General features: G+C 41.8%; 2 protein-coding genes and 1 long non-coding RNA gene across 20 annotated transcripts in view; 2 read left to right on the forward strand and 1 right to left on the reverse strand.

The window, feature by feature from the left end:
- Positions 1 to 5,023, forward strand: part of LOC126385724 (R3H domain-containing protein 2) — an 82,157-nt gene extending 77,134 nt beyond the window's left edge. For all 17 annotated transcript variants that reach the window (XM_050037618.1, XM_050037611.1, XM_050037610.1 and 14 more), the window contains 3 exons: positions 1,620 to 1,714; positions 2,769 to 2,853; positions 3,890 to 5,023. In XM_050037618.1, coding sequence (XP_049893575.1) covers positions 1,620 to 1,714; positions 2,769 to 2,853; positions 3,890 to 4,287 — 578 coding nt within the window. In that variant the 3' untranslated portion in view covers positions 4,288 to 5,023. The remainder of the gene's footprint in view (positions 1 to 1,619; positions 1,715 to 2,768; positions 2,854 to 3,889) is intronic.
- A 1,790-nt stretch (positions 5,024 to 6,813) lies between these two features.
- On the forward strand, positions 6,814 to 23,943 carry LOC126386742 (SH3 and cysteine-rich domain-containing protein 3-like). 2 transcript variants are annotated; one of them, XM_050039298.1, is made up of 15 exons: positions 6,814 to 6,914; positions 7,079 to 7,244; positions 11,767 to 11,925; positions 12,432 to 12,561; positions 12,782 to 12,860; positions 15,780 to 15,936; positions 16,040 to 16,137; positions 16,282 to 16,363; positions 18,103 to 18,200; positions 18,453 to 18,519; positions 18,596 to 18,645; positions 18,739 to 18,842; positions 18,995 to 19,046; positions 19,514 to 19,651; positions 21,741 to 23,943. In XM_050039298.1, coding segments are annotated over exons 4-15 (1,026 nt in total). In that variant the 5' UTR covers positions 6,814 to 6,914; positions 7,079 to 7,244; positions 11,767 to 11,925; positions 12,432 to 12,559; the 3' UTR covers positions 21,840 to 23,943. The 2 variants fall into 2 exon arrangements, with proteins under 2 accessions (XP_049895255.1, XP_049895254.1); XM_050039297.1 differs by having other exon boundaries at positions 12,432 to 12,513; positions 21,741 to 23,942.
- On the reverse strand, positions 7,574 to 10,523 carry LOC126386743 (uncharacterized). Its single transcript, XR_007569531.1, has 3 exons — positions 10,083 to 10,523; positions 9,874 to 9,964; positions 7,574 to 9,834 (listed from the first exon to the last, which is right to left on the reverse strand). It is a non-coding gene; the product is annotated as an uncharacterized LOC126386743 (long non-coding RNA).
- Positions 23,944 to 24,325: the final 382 nt, after the last annotated feature.

Here is a 24,325-nt window from a genome sequence, read left to right on the forward strand (position 1 = left end):
CACACAGGAACCTGCGTCACCAGGTCATTTTGTCATAAGCCTGTAGTAATGTAAACTTACGTGACACTGGAAAAAAAGTAGATATATGTGAATGATCGATAGTCTTCTTAACAGCCTGTTGAAATAAATGAAGGTCTGTGGGTGCGTCGGTCTGTGGTCATAAGCACTGAGTGACGCACGTTACAGAGGCAACAGGAGAAATGTCAGAGCATCCAGGTCCAGGTGGGAAAAAACAGTTAATTTTGATTTTAATTTTTCCAAAAATCACCTGTAGATTTATTTTAAATAGATACTCTATATACAAGGGTACAGTTTTTTATTTGGCAGATGTTTGAAGGCATGTGATGACACATAAAACTAAAACACTTGGTTTGTTGCATTATATGTTCTTGAAGTAAATAATGAAATATTTCTAAGTACTTTGTCATATCAGCCAGAATATAGTTATTGCAAAAATACCCTGAAATACTATGATATTATTTTAGGGTCATATTGCTGACACAGATATTGTACACTTGATACAGCAGTATTTGAGTAATAAACCCTGTTATAAACAGTCAGACACAGTAATCATGACAGTTAGAAATAATGACCAAAACTATAGAAATAAGCAGTTTGTTAAAAATTATTTCTCCTTTAATTCACAGGCAAATAAACTTAACAACTGTAACAGCTGTGTACTCGAGCTCCTGCTTAGACTTGTGCCACAGTGACCTTCTAAACCCTGTCAGGTGGCTCCTGGCACTGAGCCAATAGCCTCGGCAGGTTCACACGACTGGCACTGTGGCACCTGGTCAAACCTCCTGTCCCCACACATGGCTTCAACTCGTCCCTGTCCTTTGACCGATATTTACACACAATGCCTTTACTGATAAATAGACCTGCTGTTTGGAATGCACGATTACACATACAGATACGCTCTTGCATCAGTCTGTGGTCCACGTGATATCACCATGACGCAGGTCTTAATTCAATTGTCTCCAAAACATAAAATAAAAAAAACCCTGTAGTAGTGAGCGACATTAGCTTTGACCTGTTTTTAAAGGCTTTGGATGCTTTGCAGCTTTTTCTTTTAACTCTCCAAGTTGTGTTAAAAGGAAATCTTGAATGCAGATTTTCATAAACCCTCATTAAATCTATCATTCATCTCCCTTTTTAACTGATGTAATACCTCTTTTCCACCACAGTTAATTATTGCAAAATTAGGGCATATACGTGTTTTGTTTTGTGTTTTTAAACAGGGAAAACCCCACTGAACACACAGTATTTTGTGGTGGCACGTCATTGCATCTCGCTGGTAAAGAGGCTAAAATTAGCGTGTTCACCTGGGTGTTGTATTTCCATTACTGCCTATCAGAGCCAGGGCTGATAAATACCCATGAGAGTCATTTGAACAAGCTGTGAATTACGTACAAAAAACATGTTAGCAGGTGTTTTTGTGCAGTGGGAAAGGGGTTTCAGAGAGATGTTATAACACTGTTCTTACGCTGTCCTCTTAGTTAAGAGAAAGTGTGGTGATAAAAGTTCATGTGGTCTCTCAGCTGAGGCAATAACACTTTTAAATTAAGCTTTTTCAGGATGGATGATTTTTATTAAACGTGATTTTCTGTTGTTTTTAGGTGATGGTCGCTACTCTCTGTTGGGGCAGCCTCTCCAGTACAGCCTGTGTCCTCCTCCCCTCATGCATGGCCAGTCCTCCTACAGCTCCCATCAGGTCAGTACTGGCAGGCCTTCATACTAAGGCAACACAACCCTTCTAAAGGGAGAGGTGAACTTTTTTAAACAGGGTTGTATGAAGTACTTATCTATAGTGTGTGTATCACCTACAGTAGGAGTCAGTCACGATGCTCCCAGTTTGGAGAAGCAGGCGGGAGTACTGCCACAGAAGCTTAGCAATGTAGATGGAAAGTCTGGTTTGTTTAAGTGTGCGCTATATTTGGAATATTTTTACCGGTTTATGGTAATGTCAGACAGGAAACTGGAGCCTCCAGACTCCTCCAACAAAAACAGTAATTTTACCTCACGGAACACAGGAGTTGCTAGGCTACAACTGCTTTGCTGTCAGTTTGTGTGAGTCTGGTGTTTTAAGGGGTTAGTTAAAATTCACCAAACTCACACAATAACACAAACAGAATGACTGATGGAAGCAGTGTAGACCAGCAGCTCCTGCGCTCTGTAAAGTGAGATCACTGATTTTTCCAGAAGAGACAGGTTTGGCTTTGGAGAGAGCAGAGATAACAGCTTTAGTTCCCCGAAGCCGATGGCGAGGTTAAGTTGTGAAAATGATCTAAATATAGCATACACTTGAACTGATATTGATTTTTTTGGGTGGCTTAAATACATTTTGCTGCTGCCACCGTCCACAGCAGCACACTGAGGAGAGAGATTATCTACATTTGAGAACTCCAAATACCCTAAGATTCAGTGCTGCTCGTCCTTGCGTTTAGATTATTGGTTCAAATTGTAAACCTGCAGGATGGTCATGAAGTGGAGCAATGAAGTTTATTTCAATTCAAGAACACAAGAAAAAATACTACATGCATTTGTTTAATATCACAGGATAATAAAGGGGGTAACACTAGACTCACAAGTCAGTCGTTAGACGCTTTGCTTAACTAAAGACTGATGACTTTCTCCCTGATTTTGTGTTTACATGGGCGGATACAATTTCAACAAAGCAACTGATTGCTTTTGGCACCATCTAGTGTTTTGTAATGGAATTACATGGTAATAATAAGCTTCATAATATATCTCTGTTGTGTGTTCAGGGCCAAGGAGTAATGAAACACGGGGCACGAGGGAAGAAACAAACACTCAAATCTGCATCAACAGATCTCGGCACCACTGATGTTGGTAAGTTAGAAACAGATCATCACACACCAGAATGTCATCTACCAGTGTTACTACATTTTTCTGCAGGTGTTCGTATACTCTCATGTGATCTTGTATTTAAGAGGTTCTCTCTTTTCCAATCTGAGCAGGCTGAGTGATCAGATCAACCTGTTGCTTGTTTGCTTTCATTGTTTTCTTCAAAACCTTCTCCATCTGGTGTGGATGTCATTAAATAAAACTTGAAGGGGACCTGATAGGATTTTCCTAATTTTCTGACATATATATAATGTTACAATGTCAGATGCCAAAGGTAAACATATGTAAAAGTAATCCCTGTAAGCAACAACCCAGAAACAACCAATCAGAGCAGACAGGTGTGCCAAAATGGAGAATTTCAGACAGAGTTAATACAGGTGTTCCAGTACAGACAGTATGAGGAAAATAAAGGTGAAGTTTGTAGGATTTAGGGGCATGTAGCAGGTGAGGTTGGAGATTACACCTAACTGAAACGTCTCCTGTGTGCCAAGTGTGTGGTAAAACTGTGGTGGCCGACATAAAAAGACTAACAGCATGAAATTCCTGTCCTGAACAGGCAGTGCAACAGGGGCTAATGGTTCATATTTTCAGGTGGTCATACACTAAGGAAAACATTGTTATGAATATTATATTCCATGCACACTCAACCTTTAAAGCATATAAACCTGTTCTAATAGAAACCCAAACTACGCACTAAGTATGAACCTGAAAAAGAACACAATAGTTCCCTTTAAAGTTGCTCAGTGTGCACTGACATGTGCCCGCAGCACTGCATTCAAGTGCAGCTCTACAGCTGTTGAAAATACGCCAAATTGAATTTCATTTGGAGAATCATGCCAGCCTCAGAGCTGTGCACACCATAATTCCCCAAAGCACTGCACATTACAAAAAGTCCTTAGCTGAAACAGTTGAGCAAACACACGTAGCATGTCTCCGACAGGTGCTTCGAGTCTGTTAAGGTAGAGTCTGAGCAATCAAGCCTGCTAACATCTGTCTGTCTCCTCGTGTCTTCTCTGCCCAGTGGTGAGTCGAGTACTCGAGGTAACGGACCTGCCAGAGGGGATTTCACGTCCAGAGGCTGAAAAGCTCTTCAACCAGCTGTCGATGTGCGGTGCCAAGATCCAGTGGCTGAAGGAGCCCCAGGGAGGCCGAGGAGGAGGCTGCGGCCCCTGTCCCGGTGCGGGGCCTTCTGGGCCAGGAGCCACCGCTGGGCTCGGGGCCAGCGTGGGAGCTGGGGGAGCGAAGGGCGACAGCAACGACCCGGCTCACCTCTACACAGTAGTGGCAGTGTTCCCCAGCACCATGGCTGCCCAGAGTGCTTCCTTCAAACTTAACAACAGCGGGGCCAGCCTCTTCAAACTGAGGGCCGCCAAAAAGAACTATGACCTGCGCGTGCTGGAGAGAGCCAGTTCTCAGTGAAAAGAGAAGAGAGGGCGAGGAAAGACAGAAAGTGACAGAGACAGAAAGAAAGAGAGACTCTTGGTGGAGTGGTGGAAAAGGAAGGAGGACTGAGGGGGACTGCTCTTAGTGTACAATTTAAAAACAAAACAAAAAAAAAATTACTTGAGTTAAATGATGTGTCAAATGTATAAAAGGGAAGAAGGTGTGAATCATGAGGTGGCTGGTGTTTGGTTGCAAATATGATTTTTGTTGTTTGTTTTTATTCATTGTTTTTGTTTTGTATTTATATAGCAGAAGAGCACACAAGACACGCAAGCATGTGTTTCACTGTTGCCGTGGAATGTGTGCTGCCATTATACAAAAACACACAAGACGCCACACACACTGACACACACACAAACGGACACACAAAACACAGGCAACAGGGTCACGTAGCACATAACAAAAACACACTGGACAGTCGGCCTCAGTCAAACCTCGTCCTCCTCCCTCTGCTCTCCGACCCTTCCTCCTTTTCCTCCTTTTCCTGCCAACGCTTTCTCTCCTTCCTCAACTCTCCGTCACCCAGTCATCTCTTAAATCTCACATATTTATACATTTTCATACGCACAGTTGCGCACTCTCTCTGCTTTCCCCCCCACGGCTCCCCGCTCTCTCTCTTTTCTTGCCATGTCTCATACTGCCTCCTCTCTCTCTCTCTCTAACTCTCTCTCTCTCTCTCTCTCTCTCTCTCTCTCTCTCTCTCTNCTCTCCTCTCTCCTACATTTGTTTCCTCCTTACCGCCCTCTACCTCACTTCTTCAGTCCTCTCCTCTCTCCCACAACTGTCCCACATCCCCCACGCTCCACCCCGACGCCCCATTGTGTTTGCGTTTTTCGTTGACAGCTGTGCAGAACGTATCAGAAGAAGTAGTTAAAGTGCACAATGATTGCATATGTCTACTGTAAATTTTATTTAATCTGTTATTTTTTGTTTGTTTTTAAAAATATAAAAGTCGAGAAAAAATCTATCAAAACATCATCTGTGTCATGTGGTTTGTTTGACTTTATTGGAGCAACTCTTAATTCCTTCAGTGTTCATTGTTCAGGAGGTTTTTACCAGGAGCTGAATTATCCACAGAGGTCTATTCCTCTCCAAAACAAATGGACGCAGTGATTAAAACTCGTAAAAACGCTTAATTAAGCAGTTTCATGTTTGAAATCAGTGATTCTCCGACACTTTTAAGCACGTCTGTGACAACCACCTGCCGATGTGTGCTCATCTTATTTCTGATCCAGTCATTCAGGAGGTTTTTACCAGGAGCAGAGTTATCCACAGAGGTCTCCTTCACTACAATATACAGACCTGAGTCTCATTTATAAAACAACACGTAGGATCCATACTAAAAATGTACATACAGACAAAAGCCAAAAATGGTGTGCAGCAAAAAATATTGGACAGTTTCTACAATCAGGCTTCCGCCTTGTCGCCAATTTTCCGTCTCTAAAATGTTCTTAAGCATGAGTCACAGTTTCTCCCATGAAGTCTGTTTTTATAGATCACAACTTTTGCATGAGAAGTGATGTATGTCTCTTTCAGGTCTTGTTTTGTGCGTACGCAATGTTTATAAATGAGACCCCTGGTGATGTGAGCTGGTTAAAACACTTTAAAATATCTGTTTTCCCGATCCCCTTATTGTGTAGGAGCTGCTACCTATGGTGGCTGATGTGAAAACATAAATGGCCCTATCTAGAGCCAGTGTTTGGTTTGTCCATTCTGGGCTGCTGTAGAAAAAATGGCCGTGCCACATGGTGATCTCTGTAGACGAGGACTCACTCTGTATGTAGATACAAACAGCTCATTCGAAGGTAACAAAAACATGCTTCATACTTACAGGGGATTACACACTAAAGAAAACATACTTAATTCACAAAATCACACTGGTCCTTTGAATTTTAAAGATTGTCCTCCATTTTGTTTTTTCATGATGATGGTGGAGAATGCTGCTCGGCATTTTAGTCCAAAATCTCCCACAAGTGTTTCATTGGGTTGAGATGAGGTGACTGTGAATATAGCATCTGATTCACATCTTTTTCACACTCCTCAAACATTATAGCTCCTTGTGCCCCTGCAGTTTATGTTTCTCCTCTTGTCTCCACCATGGAGGTCAAGTTTGTTTGTTCGTTTGTCAGCAGGATTACAGAAAAACTAGTGGCCCCATTTTCATGAAACTTGGTGAAAGGGTGAAAGGGCATGGCCGAAGAAGAACCCATTAATTATAGAGTGGATCCAAATCAGTGGGCAGGTATACAAGTTATTTTTCACTTCAGTTAAACTTGCAACTTACAGCATTTATAGTCTGGGTCAAAGTTGCCTCCACATGGCTCTCACCTCTCACATCACAATTCAGTGCAGTGCTAACAATGGCAACAGAGCGAACAGAGCTCAGGGGCCCGACACACAAAAGCTGATGGTCAGGTGATTGGTGAGTATCACACACTGTTGGCTTTTTTTTCAGCTGATTCAGCACGTTGCATTGGTGTCTGAGATGGCAGATATCTGATTGGCAGTTCAGCTCAGTGCATGAGCAAAGAAACGGATGTGAGGAAAGCAACCAAACAGCTAAAGTCAAGAGGCGTGAGATCAAAACAAGCTTGTTATATGAGGTAAGATTATAGTTTTAGTCATTGAACTCTTTAGCAGAAAGGTGTTATTGTTGGTAAATATCTTTTGTTCTTACAACATCCAGTTGTTTAGCTAATCCAGTAAAAACAAACTAAAGCTGTTTCACGATAACAAAGTCGTCTTTTTCCCCATGCTCTTGTTGCAGAGGGGCTGCTGACTACGGTGGCCGACACAAAAACAGGAGTGGTCCTGTCAAGAGACAGTGTTTGGTTTGTTCATTCTGGGCTACTGTAGAAACATGGTGGTGCAACATGGTGGACACAGTGGACGAGGACCTGCTCCCTATGTAGATATAACCGGCTCATTCTAAGGTAACGAAAACACAATGATTCTCATTTTCAGGTGATTATACACTAAAGAAAACATACTTATTGTACTACCCTAAATCCTACACGCTGGACCTTTAACCCTTAAAGATGTTAAACTCTGTGGTATGATTGAAAGACCGAGAATACTTGCTAAATGGATTCTCAGCGTCAGTGTGTTACATACACAACCACAGTCGACATCAGAACCAGCACATCTTTTATCTGAGCCCAAACATACAATTTATTTGTAGTTTATTTGGAAGAAATAGAGTAAAGGGAAGGTAAGGTAGTAGAGTTTAAAGCTGTAAAAACTCTATTTGTTTGTCCTCAGTGATGACAGTTTGATCTGAGAGGCTCTGAGGGTCCACATCCTGGACAGAGTTGGGGCTCCTCCTGGTTAAGGTACCATGTGGGGGAGCAAACTCGTTAATGGCTTGTGACAGAATCACAGTGATTGTCTCTATGAAGAGTGTCAGCACCTCTGCACACCTCAGCCAGCTTGTCCTTCACATCAGTGGTATAATTCTAATCTTGACATTCACAATATATGAGCACAGCTTTTGTCAGAATATGGCTTCATTTTAGGGAACTGATAGTATATACACACACCGGCCACTTTATTAGGTACACCTGTTCAAATGCTTGTTAACGCAAACAGCTAATCAGCCAGACATGTGGCAGGAACTCAATGCATTTAGGCATGTAGACATGGTCAAGACGACCTGCTGAAGTTCAAACCGAGCATCAGAATGTGGAATAAACCTTGGCCATCTCTAGTACCACTGTTGCCACCAAGCACCTGTGGAGTGATATATAATACAGTGATGACTGACTGAATGAAGGGACACCTCCACACCTGTTGATTTGGTGGTTTAGAGGGCCCCCTGGTGGCTGTGGGGCCTTTGAGCCTGAAGCACCTCTGCAAATCACAAACTGCAGTAGTTGACAGTTTTTCCGAAACGTATATTTTTATCTACATGCCAGAGAAGTCTAGCAGGTTAGCTATGTTTGATATTTTTACACAATTTCTCAGTTCAATTTCCTGCTCGTCTACACCTCCACCTGCTCATGACATGTCAGGTGAAGTGAAGGTGTTAACGTATGACATCTGTATTCATACTGTGTCCCCTGCCTGTCTTTAGTGCGTCTTTTCTGTCTTCTGATAATTTTCATAATTTATATGATGTCATGAATGTTTTTTGGAACAACATGAACTGGTTCTCTGAGTCCCATCGGCCAAAACAAACAGTTTTAGCTAATCGGACCCTCCAGTGGTGGAAGGAATGTTTAGATCACCTACTTAAGTAACAGCAGCATCACTACTCTATGAAGAAAGTGAAAATCCTTCATTCAAAATTCAACATAAGTAAAAGAAGAAGTCTGAGCACAATAAAGGGCACCTGTCAGTCGTATGTTAATAAATTATTGGATCATTATATTGACTAATAGGTAATTTAATGTTGTAGTTGGTTGAGCTGTTTCATATACTGTTATACTGATTATTTTGTGTGTATTCTAAAAATACAAAATAAAAATCAATACTAGGCATCCATATATTGATAAAATATTGCCATGGAAAATATGGTGATACTACAGTATGCTGTATTGATTTGTCCCTCACTCTTCCCAGTTTATAATGACTATAAGGTCAAGTTTTATAACATGTCATAAGTGCTGCTCACTCAGTGACAATGTAACACTCTGCTGTCGAACATACTGCACATCTAAATATAAATACGTGTGCTGTGCGTACTGTACACACATTAAAAGGGCAGAGGGAGCCCATTATCACAATGTCACCTGCAGAATTAAATATATAAATATAATGTATTTTAATTCCCGAATAAGAAGTAGCATTCTGACAGAAGTTAGGCTCACATATTGTTAACTTCAAGTACACTGGCACAGGGGCCTATCTTTTTAAAAATAAGTATCCATCTTACTTGCATGCTCGCTGTAATATATTCTATTAAATGTATATCTTTCAGCCTGTGTTCCCGTCATTATCCAGGTGTGCTTTAATCAGTTAATGGTGATAGTTTTATTGGTTGTTGGACTTAACTCAACTCACATTCAAGGGACAGAGCTGTTGTTTATGACGGTGTGTGTGAGAGACGGGTGTAGCACCAGATTCTGGGCCCTGTGCGCACGCAGTCTCTATGAACCCCCGCCCTTCCTCTCTTCATCCGTGCCTCTCTTACGTATGTAAACCTTAAATTTCCTGTGAAAACAGAAGTGTATTTTAAAAGAAGACAATGCATGTAACAGACAGAATTTGACACAGCCTTCCAGAACGTCAACAACCAACGCACCCAGGGTACCTTGCACATCATATCTGGATGTGGAAAGTCCATGACTAAACATTGATATGTGATGAGGTCAGAGTGAGAATGTGTTGCAGAAGCAGTCACTCAATCTGCCTGCCTACTGTGTTCAAAGATGAATCCTAGTGCAGGGGCAGACTGAACCATACTTTATTTATGGATTTATACTTGTGAGGCAGAGCCTACGCTGTGGCCTACACACGTAGCCTACACCGTTGTGAGCATTTATACTTGTGCGGTGGTGTGTCTGTGTCACTCTGCAGTTACTACTTGTGCGGTGGTGTGTCTGTGTCACTCTGCAGTTACACTTTCAAAACACTAGTCGGCAGCTGGGTTTCTGTGAAGTGCTGTAAAGTTTAGCTGATTCAAAACACACATTAAACACACATTAAACATGACCTAATAAAGACAATTTCAAACACAAGTACACAAATTGGCTTCACTATAACTCACANCAGCTGGGTTTCTGTGAAGTGCTGTAAAGTTTAGCTGATTCAAAACACACATTAAACATGACCTAATAAAGACAATTTCAAACACAAGTACACAAATTGGCTTCACTATAACTCACAGCATTCACAGACAAACACTTGTTATTTTCTCCACAAATACAACATGCTAATGTTATTAGCACAAGTCTATGGCATTTTACATTGTATAAATTAGCCTAACATTTAACAAAGGTAACGTTACAAAAGTTGGCTCCATTACAACTCACAAGGTCCACCGACAAAACAACTGTCTTATACTAAACAGGTTTTCCAAACAGATATAACATGCTAACGTTATTAGCGTTATTGGAGATTTTCTCTGCTCATAAAGCCAGGATAAGTCGCACATACGACTAAAAATGCTATTTCTGTGGAGGTTTTATTGTCTTCACAATTTATTTATTTTTTATCTGTGAAATAAAAGTAAAAAAAGATTCATTTCCACTGAAGGAAATGGGCTCAACTTACAAAAATAGACAGGTCTGTGTTGCCACGGCGCATAGTTACATTTCTGGGGGGGGGGGGTGCACGTCAGGCTACAGCATAGGTAGTAGGGCATTAACAGAAAAGTCGATTTGTCGACATGTCAACGTCAGTGGCACAAGTCAACACCCCCCGGGAGGAGTCAACAAGTCGTGTGTTTTTTCCCTCTCTCTCTCTCTCTCTGTGTGCTTGTGTACGGAATGCAATCGCTGCCTCTGATTGGCTTACGCTGATACTTTATCCTTGACTAAAAGTGAACATACTCGGGCGTACTATAAGTGGAGCAGACTCCACGAGGAATGTCCGCAGTCATTCGGGCTTTCATAGTCGAGCACACTTCCGCGTTGTGGTTTCCTGTAAAAATGTCCGTGAAAAATCCCCGCGATGTGAAAAATACATGCCGAGCAGTCACTGGTGCGCAGAGCGGAGTCCGCACAGTCGTAAAATCTGAGCTTTGCACAGGGCTTGCGGACGTCCACTTTGAGTCCGCGCGGACCTCCGCAGAATCCGTTCCGCGTATATTCCGCCCATGTATGTTCGTACAAAGTTCAGAATTTCAACCAATTTATTTGGCCAATTTTGATTTTTAATGGCACAAGTTACTTAGAAATAAAAAAAAAATGCAAACAAAACCAAACTTTCTATTACAGGCTAAGCCCCCCCCCCCCCCCCCCCCCCTCCCCTCCCATTGGGNATTTATTTGGCCAATTTTGATTTTTAATGGCACAAGTTACTTAGAAATAAAAAAAAATTGCAAACAAAACCAAACTTTCTATTACAGGCTAAGCCCCCCCCCCCCCCCTCCCTCCCATTGAGGCCGTGGGTAATCAGCCCCACTTGTCCCCCCACAAAAACGCCCCTGGTGTGAGATAACCTGAGAAATATAATTTTCATCTACTTGTGACAAGTGAAATTTCAATTCCACCACTGCACCCAGATGAACTTCAGTCTGTCGTGGTTCATTCAGTAAAATCCCAAAACAAGACAAATAGTTTGTGTGAGAATATTCGACGTGACACTTTATGTTGCTGAGTGAGGAGGCAGGGCATTTTTTACCGCTCAACTGGGAGAGCCTCTGAACTTTTAAAGTGCTCAGCTGTCCCAAACAGTCACATGGACGCTTACACACACACACGCACACACACCCACACACGCACATACAGACTCAGGGCTGGGCCGGGTTGGGCCTATTGGCATTACTCATCCAAAATCTCCCACCTGTTGAAGCCTCATTTGGAAAGTTCAGCATGTAAAGCACTGAACAACAGAGCTGGCAGAAAAAGACAGAAAGTGTCCCAACAAGTTTGGAGCTGCAGAGACACCGCCTGATGGCACTGAGGACGTGAGACCACCTCACTCTGAGAAGAAGTGGACTCAAGTTTCACGGTAGGTTGCGTGAGTGATCTTCTCTCCCTTAAACATTTTTAACTCCTCACTAATACTTGCTCGGCACTTGTTAGATCTCTACATGTTTTTTCGTTCATATATTCTGACATGTAGAGCAGTTTGAGAAGGTGAAACTCTCTTAACTTGTAGATGTGTTTGTGATATATATCATGTACCCGGTCACAAGTGCGTCCTGTTTTAACTTTGCAAAGATCAAGTTGCCTCTCGAGGACAGACCTCAGCGTTCACTGCATCTTGAGAACAGCTGCACTTTGTTCACTGATAATTAAAGTAATGCCAACCGTGGTGAGAAGACCTGTGAATTAATATTAATAACGCATGAGAAATGTTATCTTTTAATCTATTGTTTCTGGTTGATCATTAGCTGTAAGTGAAGCAGAGAGGAGCTGCTTCATTATGAGACACCTACAGGGATTTTCAGAGGGCACTTTTGGTGATTCCCTTCACAGCAACAGAAGTGATGCTGAAGTGTTTTCTGTCCACAGAGCCATCTGCTGGATCACACTCTGAATATCTGGAGGAACTGGACCTCGACTGACCGAGCGACACCATGGCTCATTATGACCTGTAAGTTCAGTCTGCAGACGGGACCAGGGAAGGACCAAGCTGCCTGATGTGGGTCACTGAAGCATGAATTACAAATAATCATACCCATTGCTGCATATAAGCAATCTCGTCCTTTAATGTCACATACCAGAGAGTCACTCATTTAATACTTAAAAACCTGGAATGTGACGTTCCAGTTTGACCACCATGAGAAATCTTAGTCACATATTTGTGTTTTGCATTTCAACATTTGCTTCCCTGTGTGACATTTGCTACCCGACGATGACAGGATGGATGACAAGGACTCTGTGGATATTCATGACCACCCGCCGCTCCCTGATAATGTGGTGAAAGAGGAGGACAACACGGTGAGATGTCCAACATACACAACACGCCATGTGGCACATATATTATTTATCAATGCCAACAAAGTCTAACAAAATGTGTTACATTAGGAATAATTCATGCGTGAGTGTGATCAACATTGGAGCTTATGTTTTATAGGATTTGCTGTTCAAATACAATAAAAACTCCCGTACTTTTAGTGGCATTTAGTCTACATAAAGTTTGGGATTTATTTGCTCAGGTTTTGAGATTTCTGTCCCTTAAATTTGTGGCCAATCAGACATATAGCAATTATTTAATGCCCCGGTGTTTATTCTTTATTTATTTGTTTTAAATCATCAAAAATTAAGTAAAGTAATTCATTTTTTAAATTTATTTTGTTTGTGTGAAATCATTAACAACCAGTAGCAAAAAAAAAGGGAAATGTTTTAAAATAGGAAAGTGGCTGAAATAAATTCTGCTGCTTGCAGACAAACACATCAGAAAACTCATATAATAAATGGACTTTAACACATTAACAAGAGCAGGTTGAGATGCATACACGGAAATTGCAGACATAACCAGTGCCATCTTTTTTTTAATTGTTTTCACCCCTGATTAAGAAAAGATTATGTGACATCCGAATAAATGTTAAAATCAAAATCGGGCAGCAGCCTAAAAACTATCCTCTTCTGAACTATACATATGGCCTCAAGGTTCATTTATTGTCACTGAACAACACAGGGTTGCACAATAGCAGTCGTAGAGCCTTAATGCGCAAGAAAGACAAAACAAAACTTCAGTTTACATCATTAGAGATGTAAACAGCACAAAGAAAAATAAAAAACTCAGTTAACATATTGTCAGTCATAACACTTAAAATACCTGTGGAGCCATACTTAAAGGCACAGTTCACCCCAAAATCAGATATACATATTTCTCTTACCTGTAGTGCTATTTATCAGTCTAGATTGTTTTTGTGTGAGTTGCTGAGTGTTGGAGATATCAGCTGTAGAGATGTCTGCCTTCTCCCCAGTATAATGGAACTAGATGGCACTCAGCTTGTGGTGCTCAAAGTGGGGAAAAAAAAAAAAATACTCGAAAATAAAATACTTACAAACTCAACAGCAATGTCTCTTCCCAGAAATCATGACCTTTTTATTCAAGATAATCCACAGACCTTGTTGTGAGCAGTTTCATGTAACTGGAACTATTTTCTTTCTACCGAAGTACACCTGAAAATATAACTGTGAAATATAAACATTAATGGCGTCCTCCTCAGTTGAGCTGTGCTGTAGATAGCTCAGAGGTGCTAGGTGAGCTGGCAGTAGACGCACGCTTTCTTATGCAAAGTGGTACAGTTGGTGGGTGTAGTTTGGTAGAAAGAAAATAGTTCCTATGAAACTGCTCACAACAAGGTCTGTGGATTATCTTGAGTAACTGGGTCATGATTTCTGGAAAGAGACACTGCTGTTGAGTTTTTCAAATGAAGGCGGACATCTCTACGGCCAATATCTGTGACACTCTAACAATCTAGACTGATAAACAGCTCTACAGGTTATAGGAAAAAATATCTGTTTTGTCATTTTGGGGTGAACTTTTCCTTTAAATTTTATATTTGTTAAGCATTTTTACGTCAAAAGCGGCACAGTGATGCAGTGGTTAGCATCGTCGTTTCACAGCAAGAGGGTTCCTGGTTCGAATTCAGGGGAGGGGGTTTGAACCTTGGGGCAGGGGAGCTCCTCTGTGTGGAGTTTGCGTGTTATTCCTGTGTCAGCATGGGTTTTCTCAAGGTAGCCTACTCCAGCTTCCTCCCACAGTCCAAAGACATGCAGGTTAATTGGTGACTCTAAATTGTCTATAGGTGTGAATGTGAGTGTGAATGGTTGTCTGTCTCTATGTGTCAGCCCTGTGATAGTCTGGCGACCTGTCCAGGGTGCTCAATGTCAGCTGGGATAGGCTCCAGCACCCCCAACAGAATAAACCACAGGAGGATTGTGGGTGAACTGACCCTTTAACACACACTGATCAGCCTAACATCTTGTTAACACTCTGAGCAAACATCAAGTTAAGTTAACACTCCTGTTTTACTGCTCGCCTGATTCTGACAGATTGCCAAAGTGGGTTTGAACAAGTTGACTCTAAGCTGCCGAATGTACCGAGACGTTGTGGTGGGTTTGTTTAGGAATCCTGACAGCTAAATAGAGTTGCGGAGTGATGGCGCTGTAATGTGTGAACTGTCCCTGGTATTATCAGTTATTGTAGTGTAAATCCACCGCCTGGCAGCCACAGGACACCTCTAATCCTGCCAGTGATGGAGAGTCAGAGCCAGTTCAGCCTGTCAGGCGTCCCTCTGAGTGTGTACGTGTGTGTGTGTGTGTGTGTGTGTGTGTGTGTGTGTGTGCCTACCAAAGAGTGCAAAATCTCCCAGTATCATGCAGACTTACTTTCTAAACTGGCTTTATGAACTTGAGTGAAATATGAACTGAAAAAAGACGTACAGTAGTCCTGACACGTGTGTGTGTTCGAAGTCATTATTCATGGATCTGTCTCTGGCTGATATGATACAGTTTGTGTGAACAGACACACCAGACGGACTCCATATGACTCAGACCGCATGTGGTTCAGTATTAATAGCAGCATTCTCATATGAATCTGTCAGACTGTGGGTGGGTGGTGCAGGATCCTGGGACTGTTTGGGTTAAATAAAGAGGCAAACAAACAGAGGAGAACAATTCAATGAGATCCCAGTGAGTCATTAAGGAGGATTTATTCAGTTTGTTTTGCTAAAATTCAAAGATATTGGCAGATAAAATTGTCAAACGGTTTAAAGATAGACAGAATTGTTGGCCATATCTGCTGTTAGAGCTTGTCCGAGTTCATCATGCTTCATGTTTTGTCTTCAAGCAGCATTTTATTCTGCTCTGTTGTGATTCTGAACCTCCATCTTCACCTGTCTTCAGGTGTATTTCATCTATGACGAAGAGGTAGAGGAGGAAGACAAAGATGAACCACCTCCTCCAGAACCAATCAAACCAGTCAACGACAGACCCCACAAGTTCAAGGACCACTACTGCAAGAAACCAAAGTTTTGTGACGTCTGCGCACGCATGATAGTGTGTACGTCCATCTTGTTTGTTTCCTCCATGACAACATAACTGAACTCTAGAGCATCATGAGCTGGGTGTAATTTTATTTTACCGTATTTTGGTTTTCTCTTCAGTAAACAACAAGTTTGCACTGCGATGTAAGAACTGCAAAACCAGCATCCACCACCAGTGTCAGTCCTACGTGGAGTTCCAGAGGTGTTTTGGCAAAATTGTGAGTTTCATGTTGCAGATTACTGGTTTTAACTCAAACATATACTGCAGAGAATTTTGTTTCAGATATTTATTGTACCTCTCCTCTCCTCTCCTCTCCTCTCCTCTCCTCTCCTCTCCTCTCCTCTCCTCTCTTCTTTCCTAGCCTCCAGGATTCAGGAGAGCCTACAGTTCTCCTCTCTACAGCAGCCAGCAGAATGCCACAGTCTCACAGTTGCTGCCCTTTTGTGAGTCTTACTCATATACATTTTGATTCCCAGGTCCCTGTCACTCCAGTGTAAACACGTCCATGGCAATATTAGGCTCTCAGAGCAACTGACATAGTACGAAGAGCGAGGAAGTCCACATATAGAGGAGATTTAAGTGGATTGATGAGTCAAACAAACATAGGATTTTCACCCAGTAGAGCACTGTTTGTATGTGTACTGTGTGAAACCAAAAGTCAGCGTCATTTTAACCCAAACTTTGATCTTTTCATAAGTTTAACAAAGTTAGTCTGGGAACTAAATGAATTTGCAAGCTCATGTTTTATTTGCTCTGGCAGGTAGGTCTGGTCCCCTTTTGTTAAATCAGATTTACAGTCGATTTGTCTGTGATTAGTCCAGTAGCAGCTGTTTCAGACAATGACATGAGCCTTCATGCTTACTTCAAAATACGTGACAACATCATTTTTGACTTGCCACAGCCATCTTGAACCTAGTTTAGTAAAGAGTAATATAGTGTGAGATATTTTTACAACAACCAAAATGGCTGCAGCCAGAGTGGGACTTTCTATTGAAGTAGTATGTTCAAATTCTAATGGCAAAAACAGTAACTCTCGTTAGCAGACATATTGATGCCACAGCATCACAGCTCATCTGTGCATGCTGGAGTATGTTTACGCTACACATATTACACATATCACATTTCATTGCTCTCATTGGTTGCAGGTCTATCCAGTTGTGTCCACAGGCATTTTAATCTACAGCTGCTGATAACACCCCTTGGAAATTTAAAATGAACGAAGAGGTTCCAGACTGATTTGCAAATGGGGATTTGTCCAACAATGCCAGGCTGTAACCAAGTAGTTTTGGTGCAGAAATTTAAAGTTTTTAGTATTTTTTTAAAGATTATTTTGCTTTTTGCCTTTATTGGATAGGATAATCTAAGTGTGAAGGGGGATTACATGCAGCAGAGGCTGGAGTCGAGCCTGTGGCCACTGCAGCTTGATCATTGCCTTCATATATGGGATGCCTGCTTTACCCACTACGCCAGCGGGTGTCCCGATAGTTTGTTTTGAAAAGACACTGTATGCATGTAACAAGAGGAAATGGACACATCCAAAACTGATGCTACAGGGGTACCTAAAGCATAATAGATCTAAGTGTAGGGCTGCTGACCAAGCGGCCATTTATGATTCGTGAGAGTGAGAACATGTTGACATTTCTACAGATTTTCAGTTTACCCTTCATTTTCATTCAGAAATTTGGGGAATTTATTGGAATTTAATTTTGTAAATTTGCTTCAACATGTGTAATACTTCCCCAGCCAGATGTTGTCTTTCAGTTTATAATTTTGACATTAAAATGAAGCATTTATGTCAAAGAGCATCTTATTATCTAATCAGCTTACAGTAATGTTTTAGTTGTGTATATGTTGGTCTGAACAGAGTATCTGTTTCCTTGTTCAAATTAAGTATGTGCAACAGCTCTAAACTAAAAGAGGCTTTATTGTACAGTTACAGTGACAGATGTACAGTAAACCAGAAATGAATAGCATTTTCATGACTATCAGCTCAGATCACAACATTATAAACAGACACCATCACAAAAGAAAAGATTGGTTGTGGTTCACAAAATCAAACATAACCATCCAAGATTGTAGGAACAGTTGCATTAAAGTTAACCAAACTTGAAAATAGCTCACCCACTCACCTGCATCCATCTTTTCTCTGTGTGTTTATGGACTGATGACGTCTGACTGGCAGCACAGTCAAACCGCACCGACCCTGTGTTTGAGACGCTGCGTATCGGTGTGATCATGGCCAACAAGGAGCGCAAGAAAGGGTCCGAGGACAAGAAGAATGTGAGTGTGAATACTTCATGCAGCACACATCTGTCTGTCCACATGGTGCAGTAATTCAATGTTTGTTGAAGCATTGTCGACTGTTTCACTAGACTTTGATGTACGGGTAACCCTATAGCCGTGACTGTAGGTTGTCAGGTTGGTCTGCAGAATCTTCTTTTAACTTTATTCATTGTCACAGTGCATTGGTTTTACTAACTTTTTTACAGACTATGTTATAATAAATTCCATATATTATCTGAAATTGTTCAGATGATGATGATGATGATGGAGGAGGATGAGTCCCAGCCCAAACAGGAGGAAGAAGGAGGTGAAGGAGGTGAGTGTGTCTCTGAGCAGCTATCAGCATTGGAAAGAGTTGCATCGCTAACCTGCTTGATGTTGTTTTCTACCAGCAAACACAGAAGGAGACAAAAAAGGAGACAAGGCTCCTGCTGATGACAAGGTCAGAGGACGATAATGATGTCACTGAAAACTATGATGAAGATAAGCTGTTAATGAATGTTACATCAGCATTTTCTTTGTTTGCGTTCATCAGAGTAAAAAGCCTCAGCCGGGGAAGATCGGCGTGTTCAGTCAGTCTCACTACTACCTGGCTCTGTACCGCTTCAAAGCCATAGAGAAGGACGATCTGGACGTCCAGTAAGCCCGTCACCACTTTACCTAATCTCTCTCAGTGTGTCTCTAAATCTCTCTTTAAGTTTCTCCTGTTCTCTTTCCTCCTGACTCACACCAAAAACTTTTTTGTGTCATAATTTGATATTTAAATATTTAATATCCTGTTTGTTCCCCAGTGCTGGCGACCGCATCACAGTGATAGATGACTCCAATGAGGAGTGGTGGAGGGTGAGTCCAAGATTTGTTTTCGCATATTACTCACACAGACGTCAGAGTGATGTTTTTTAATCCTGTCTGCTCTACAAAAGTTATACAATTTTTACCAACAGACATCTGGATGGCTTGAGGATTGATTAAGTAGATTTTGGTCATAATCTAGGATTGTGTGTCTGGGGCCACAAGAATTAAGGTGTGCTCATGTGTTCATTTCAGCCCAGTTTTCTACTCAAACATGATTTGGCCTTCTTTATGTACACGCTGTCTTTTGGAATGAACATCATTTAAAGTTGACTGAACAATACAGTAGATGATTGGCAGTTCTCTGTTTGGATTGACATTGTACATGCTGTGGTGACACTGTCAGGTTTCAAAGCCACGCCGGGCAATTATGGTCATGTTTAAATTGAGTCATCTGACAAGTCTGAATTAGAAACTGGAGCTGCGGCACGTCACTGTTAAAGCTTTCACTCCACCAGGGGAAGATCGGAGAGAGGACGGGCTTCATACCTGCCAACTACATTATCCGAGTGCGAGCGGGAGAGAGGGTCTACAAGGTGACACGCTCCTTCGTTGGCAACAGAGAAATGGGCCAAATCACTCTGAAGAAAGACCAGGTTAACACACACCTACGCACACACACGCACACACACTCCAATGCAGATGCACAATAAACCTAATCCTAGTGTTATCTCCAAACTGAATACACTTGAAGAACTGAGAGCTTGAAATATGTGTATATTTCGACGGCTCTGAGGACAGTTGATCCTCTCAGGTACAGAAACACACACACACACACCCATAACTGCTATATCGTAGGCAACTGGACTTGCTTGAGTTTCTTGAAGACGTTTCGCCTCTCATCCAAGAGGCTTCTTCAGTTCTATTGGACTGGTGCAGAGTCATAGGCTTTAAACTCTGTGTGGGTGTGAACCCTTACAGAGTCGTTAAGGTCACACCGTAAGGACACAACACCCAGGCATTAGCAGAGTAATGCAATTCAATGCAGCCAGGAATGCACGTTGATTTGTACATTGGTGAAACAACCACTCCACAACCACATGGCGCAACACAGGAGAGCCAGCTCGTCAGGTCAAGACTTGGCTGTCCATCTACATCTAAAGGAGAAGGGACATTCTTTCAAGGACAGCAATCTTCACATCTCAGCCAGAGATGACAGATCGTTTGAAAGAGGCATGAAAAAAGCCATCTACGTCAAATTGGAACGACCATCGTTAAACAGAGGAGGTGGCCTATGGCACCACTTATCACACACTTACAATGCAGTCGTGGGATCCCTCCCCAGACAGCTTAACACCCATTCTCACCTGGACCTATCTTACGATACACAAAGTGGCCAGGTGGGTCAACGTCTCACATGTGACCTCAATGGCTCTAAGGGTTCACACCAGTCCGTTAGAACTTAAGAAGCTTCTTGGCAGAGAGGTGAAACGTCTTCAAGAAACTCAAGCAAGTCCAGTTGCCTACGATATATAGCACCATGTTACCATGACCTGGATGACTGAGAATCTTCACCAACACACACAGTATACTTTACACACAAACACAAAGAAGTAACATCCACACCAACATGCAGCCTGAAGCACTGTATGACCAATTCTCAGATCAGTTCTCTTTTAGATTGTTTTCTTAATTAAAGCCAAACTTAACCCACTGTCCTACACACACTGGAGACCGTTGGAAGTTTCATACACCTTAATAATTAAACACTGATCCAGAGGAGGAGGAGGGCAAAAACAACAAACACAGTAATTATGCAGGTTTTTACACCTGGTGTTACACATGTTGTTGCTTTCCAGCTCAGTGAACTAAACATGGTGCAGTTATTCATGTAGATACAGCCATCATGTGCGTTGACATGACAGCTATAAAAGAGATGAATAGACACACACACCCAGACATACACACACACAAGCATGCGTCATGTTGACATGAAAAGACAGATGTTGCGGTGTCACTGATTTATGTTCTGTCACTAACATGTAACCTTGTTGTTGAGCCTCACAGCTGTTTAAATTTAACCCTCGCTGTAAATTAACCTGGACATTAACTTTAAATTCTTGTTCCTCTCATGAAGACATGACAACTATTCAGCTGCTATGTGCCACAGTGCTTTCAGGATGTTATCACTATATGGTGCCAGAGTTCAGATTTGCCACTGCCTCTCTAACAACTCTGCAAATCAAGAGTTGTTCAAGATGTCAAAGTGCTAAATGCAGGTTTTGTGCATACTCTTAAAATCTGATCTCACTTCTGTTTATTTGTGTATTTATTTTTGGCAGATTCTGAATGACTGAGAATGCGTAAAGAAACTTAAAGCACAAACTCCATCTTGACACATGTAAATCTAGCTGTCAAGGTCAAATCCTCTTACGACCTGTCTGTGAGACTATAGAAATTGCTCTACTTGTTGCACACAAATAGTGACACAGTTCTTCTCACAGGCTCCGAACATGTTTGTGTTGAGATTTGTTCTGCATTTATAAATCTGTCACTGTGTGCTCTTACATGTTGAACTGCAGACTAACGTCTGCTCATGGTTGTGTGCTCTCAATAGATTTGTATTTGATAAACCACCATGTAGGATCAAAACAAAACAGCATCAAGGAAAACAACAAGCCTACACCTGCAAAAGACATTTTAAAATGTTCCCAGTCTAAGTGTGCTTGTTTTCTGTGCCCTTAGATCGTAGTAAAGAAGGGTGAGGAGGTAAACGGCTACCTGAAGGTCAGCACAGGACGGAAGCTCGGCTTCTTCCCCGCCAACCTGCTGCAGGAAATCTGAAGCGGACCAGGCTGACGTTGCATCCAACACCTGGCCATCCATCTCAGTTTCATCACCTGCTGTGTGGTTGACACACTTGTTATCGGTCCAAAGCAATAGCTTTAGACTTGAATTTTGATTTCAACACACATTGGTATTTTCGTGTTGTTCATCTGTAAATTTCACACATGACCTTAGGATGCCTGTAGACAGAATATATTGGAAGTGCCAAGTGCCAAAAACCGCAGTTCCTCTGATGGCCATTTGAGGCTGGCTCCAGAAGCGAGTCAATCCCCACAGACTCTCATGTTAAAATGCCTGACTTTACAGCAGAAATAAACACATGTACAGCCTGTTACATAAACAGTTTTGGTTTCTGTTGTTAATTTCACCATTTTTTATAGATGATGGCGATGGCCAAAATGCCAAAACAGGATCCACAAAACCAAAGGTTGACATCACTTTTTCTACATCCATTATTTTTATAGTCTATGGATTTTGTGTTAAATAGGCAGATAGATTACCAAGAAAACAAAAAACAAAACAAAGGTTTGATCTACAAAAACTTCATACAAGCGTTTGGCCAGTGTCAACAAGGCAGTACAGTACACTGGTCACTTTCACTCATTTTATTTCTGTATCTTGAAACCCATTAGTTTTTGATGTTATTGAGTTCAGGTAGTTTATTAATGTTGTTCGGCTCTAAGGGGAGGTAGATCTGTGTGTTATCTGCATAACAGTGAAAAGATATGTTATGTATTGAATGATGTGGCCTAGCAGAAGTAAATAAATAAAGAAGACGATTGGACCAAGTATGGAACCTTGGGGGACACCACAGGAGATGGGAGCTGAGGAAGAAAATGAGTCACTGATAGAGACACTAGTCCTTTTTAAAAAGAGGTTAGGCAATAGATCCTCAACAAAGTCACTTCTTTAAGCCGCCTTTGCATTTTTACACAGCATAGCATCAGTAGCGCTTTATAAACAATAACAATGGCATTAACATGTCAGTAACAATATTGCTGTCCCTGTCATATGGCGGCTGATCTTTGTCCTCTGCTCGGAGGGTTAGAAGCTCCCAGACCTCATTGTTTTCCCAATTTGTGGACATTTACAGCCACTGTTCTTCTTCTTTGAGTTAGCTGCTAACTGCTAACACCTTTTTTTGTAAAGCTCCTGCAGAGGGTTACATGCACAACATGTCAAAATGTCACACCGTGATCCTGTCTTGACACCGTTTTGGGGCTGTTACTACCTCCTGTGGTGGCTTAAAACCAAGACCACTCTATCCCTCCTTTCTCCAATTGTATCTTATATACAGAACGGCGAGGTGGCATAACCGGTATTCCTGCCATGAACAGGCAGTATACAAGGGGCTGATGAAGGATCTGTTGGATAAACACGAAGAGAACCAGTTTAAAGCAGAATCAGAGCAAAACCAGACAATAAATCACAAATGTAGCAGACTGAATTACTTCTAGCCTCCATACACTTTGTCAGCTCACATGTGCTTCTTCCCATCAGTTATCCTAATGAGAGCAGAAGGAAGCAAAACTTTCTCAGATGAACATTATTTGAGTGGGTTTCATTATGCAGATATATAATGTAACTGAAGAAAAAGGAGGTGAATCTGTGCTGAATTTGTTAGCAGTTAGTTATAGGAGTCATTTAAAGTGAAAAGAAGAATGCTTTCATTTCCTCACATGTCAGGGAACAAAATGATAGATTCAAATGAGACAGAGGCATTTCCAGAACTTCAAAGGGATGCAGAGCTATTTTCCGTAGCTACCCTGAGTGCAGTGTAATTATCCATAGGAAACGCCGTGGGGATGGTTTGCTATGTAAAGGGACAGCTCAGAGATCAGGTATGCAGGGAATGGCATCTGTAGGTCTGAAGAGACATTCCACTGGTGAATAACATGACATGACACCTAGAAAGACAGACACAGGTTCACTATGGTTTCTTTTTCTATGCATATCTTTTTTTCATCTTGCCTCTGATTGTTGTTAATACAATAAATCCTTTGATTCCTACATGTTTGCTCTTTCACCATTCTAGCTTAGATCTTTGAGTCTTCCTCTCCCTGGTTTCCTCTCCCTTTCACTCTCAGCGACCATGTTTGGATGCAGATGATGAGTTGCCTGGTCATGCCTCCTTTCTCCTCTGTTTTCTGTCAGAAGAAAAGGGAGCAGCGCGGCCCAAGCAGGTAGCACTGCCAGGCTTCAACAGTCCTCTGATTGGACAACAGAGCACCCCTTCAGACACGGGTCACTTCCTCCTGGGAAACAGCCTCTGCTTCATGCCGCTCTGGACCAGGGTGCCGCGTTGGAAGATATCACAGCTGCCATGTTGTCATCCCCGACCCCCTGACCCTGCCACTCCAGACAGGCAGGATGGAGGAGGGGTGCCAAAATGTTTGTGGATTTGAGTGGGTGGATGATTTTTCATGTGTGTGTCTGTATATATATATATATGCGAGTGCACTGGTGAGAGGGCGAGGGCATGA

This window comes from Epinephelus moara, chromosome 24 (genome assembly GCF_006386435.1).
Source record: "Epinephelus moara isolate mb chromosome 24, YSFRI_EMoa_1.0, whole genome shotgun sequence".
Classification (NCBI taxonomy): Eukaryota; Metazoa; Chordata; class Actinopteri; order Perciformes; family Serranidae; genus Epinephelus; species Epinephelus moara.

What these genes read in the sequence shown, in the direction of transcription:
- LOC126386742 (XM_050039297.1), top strand. An exon ending in TGAAAGAGGAGGACAACACG is followed by an intron (nt 12,861 to 15,779) that starts GTGAGATGTCCA and finishes ACCTGTCTTCAG; the next exon opens with GTGTATTTCATCTATGACGA. An exon ending in CTCACAGTTGCTGCCCTTTT is followed by an intron (nt 16,364 to 18,102) that starts GTGAGTCTTACT and finishes TCTGACTGGCAG; the next exon opens with CACAGTCAAACCGCACCGAC.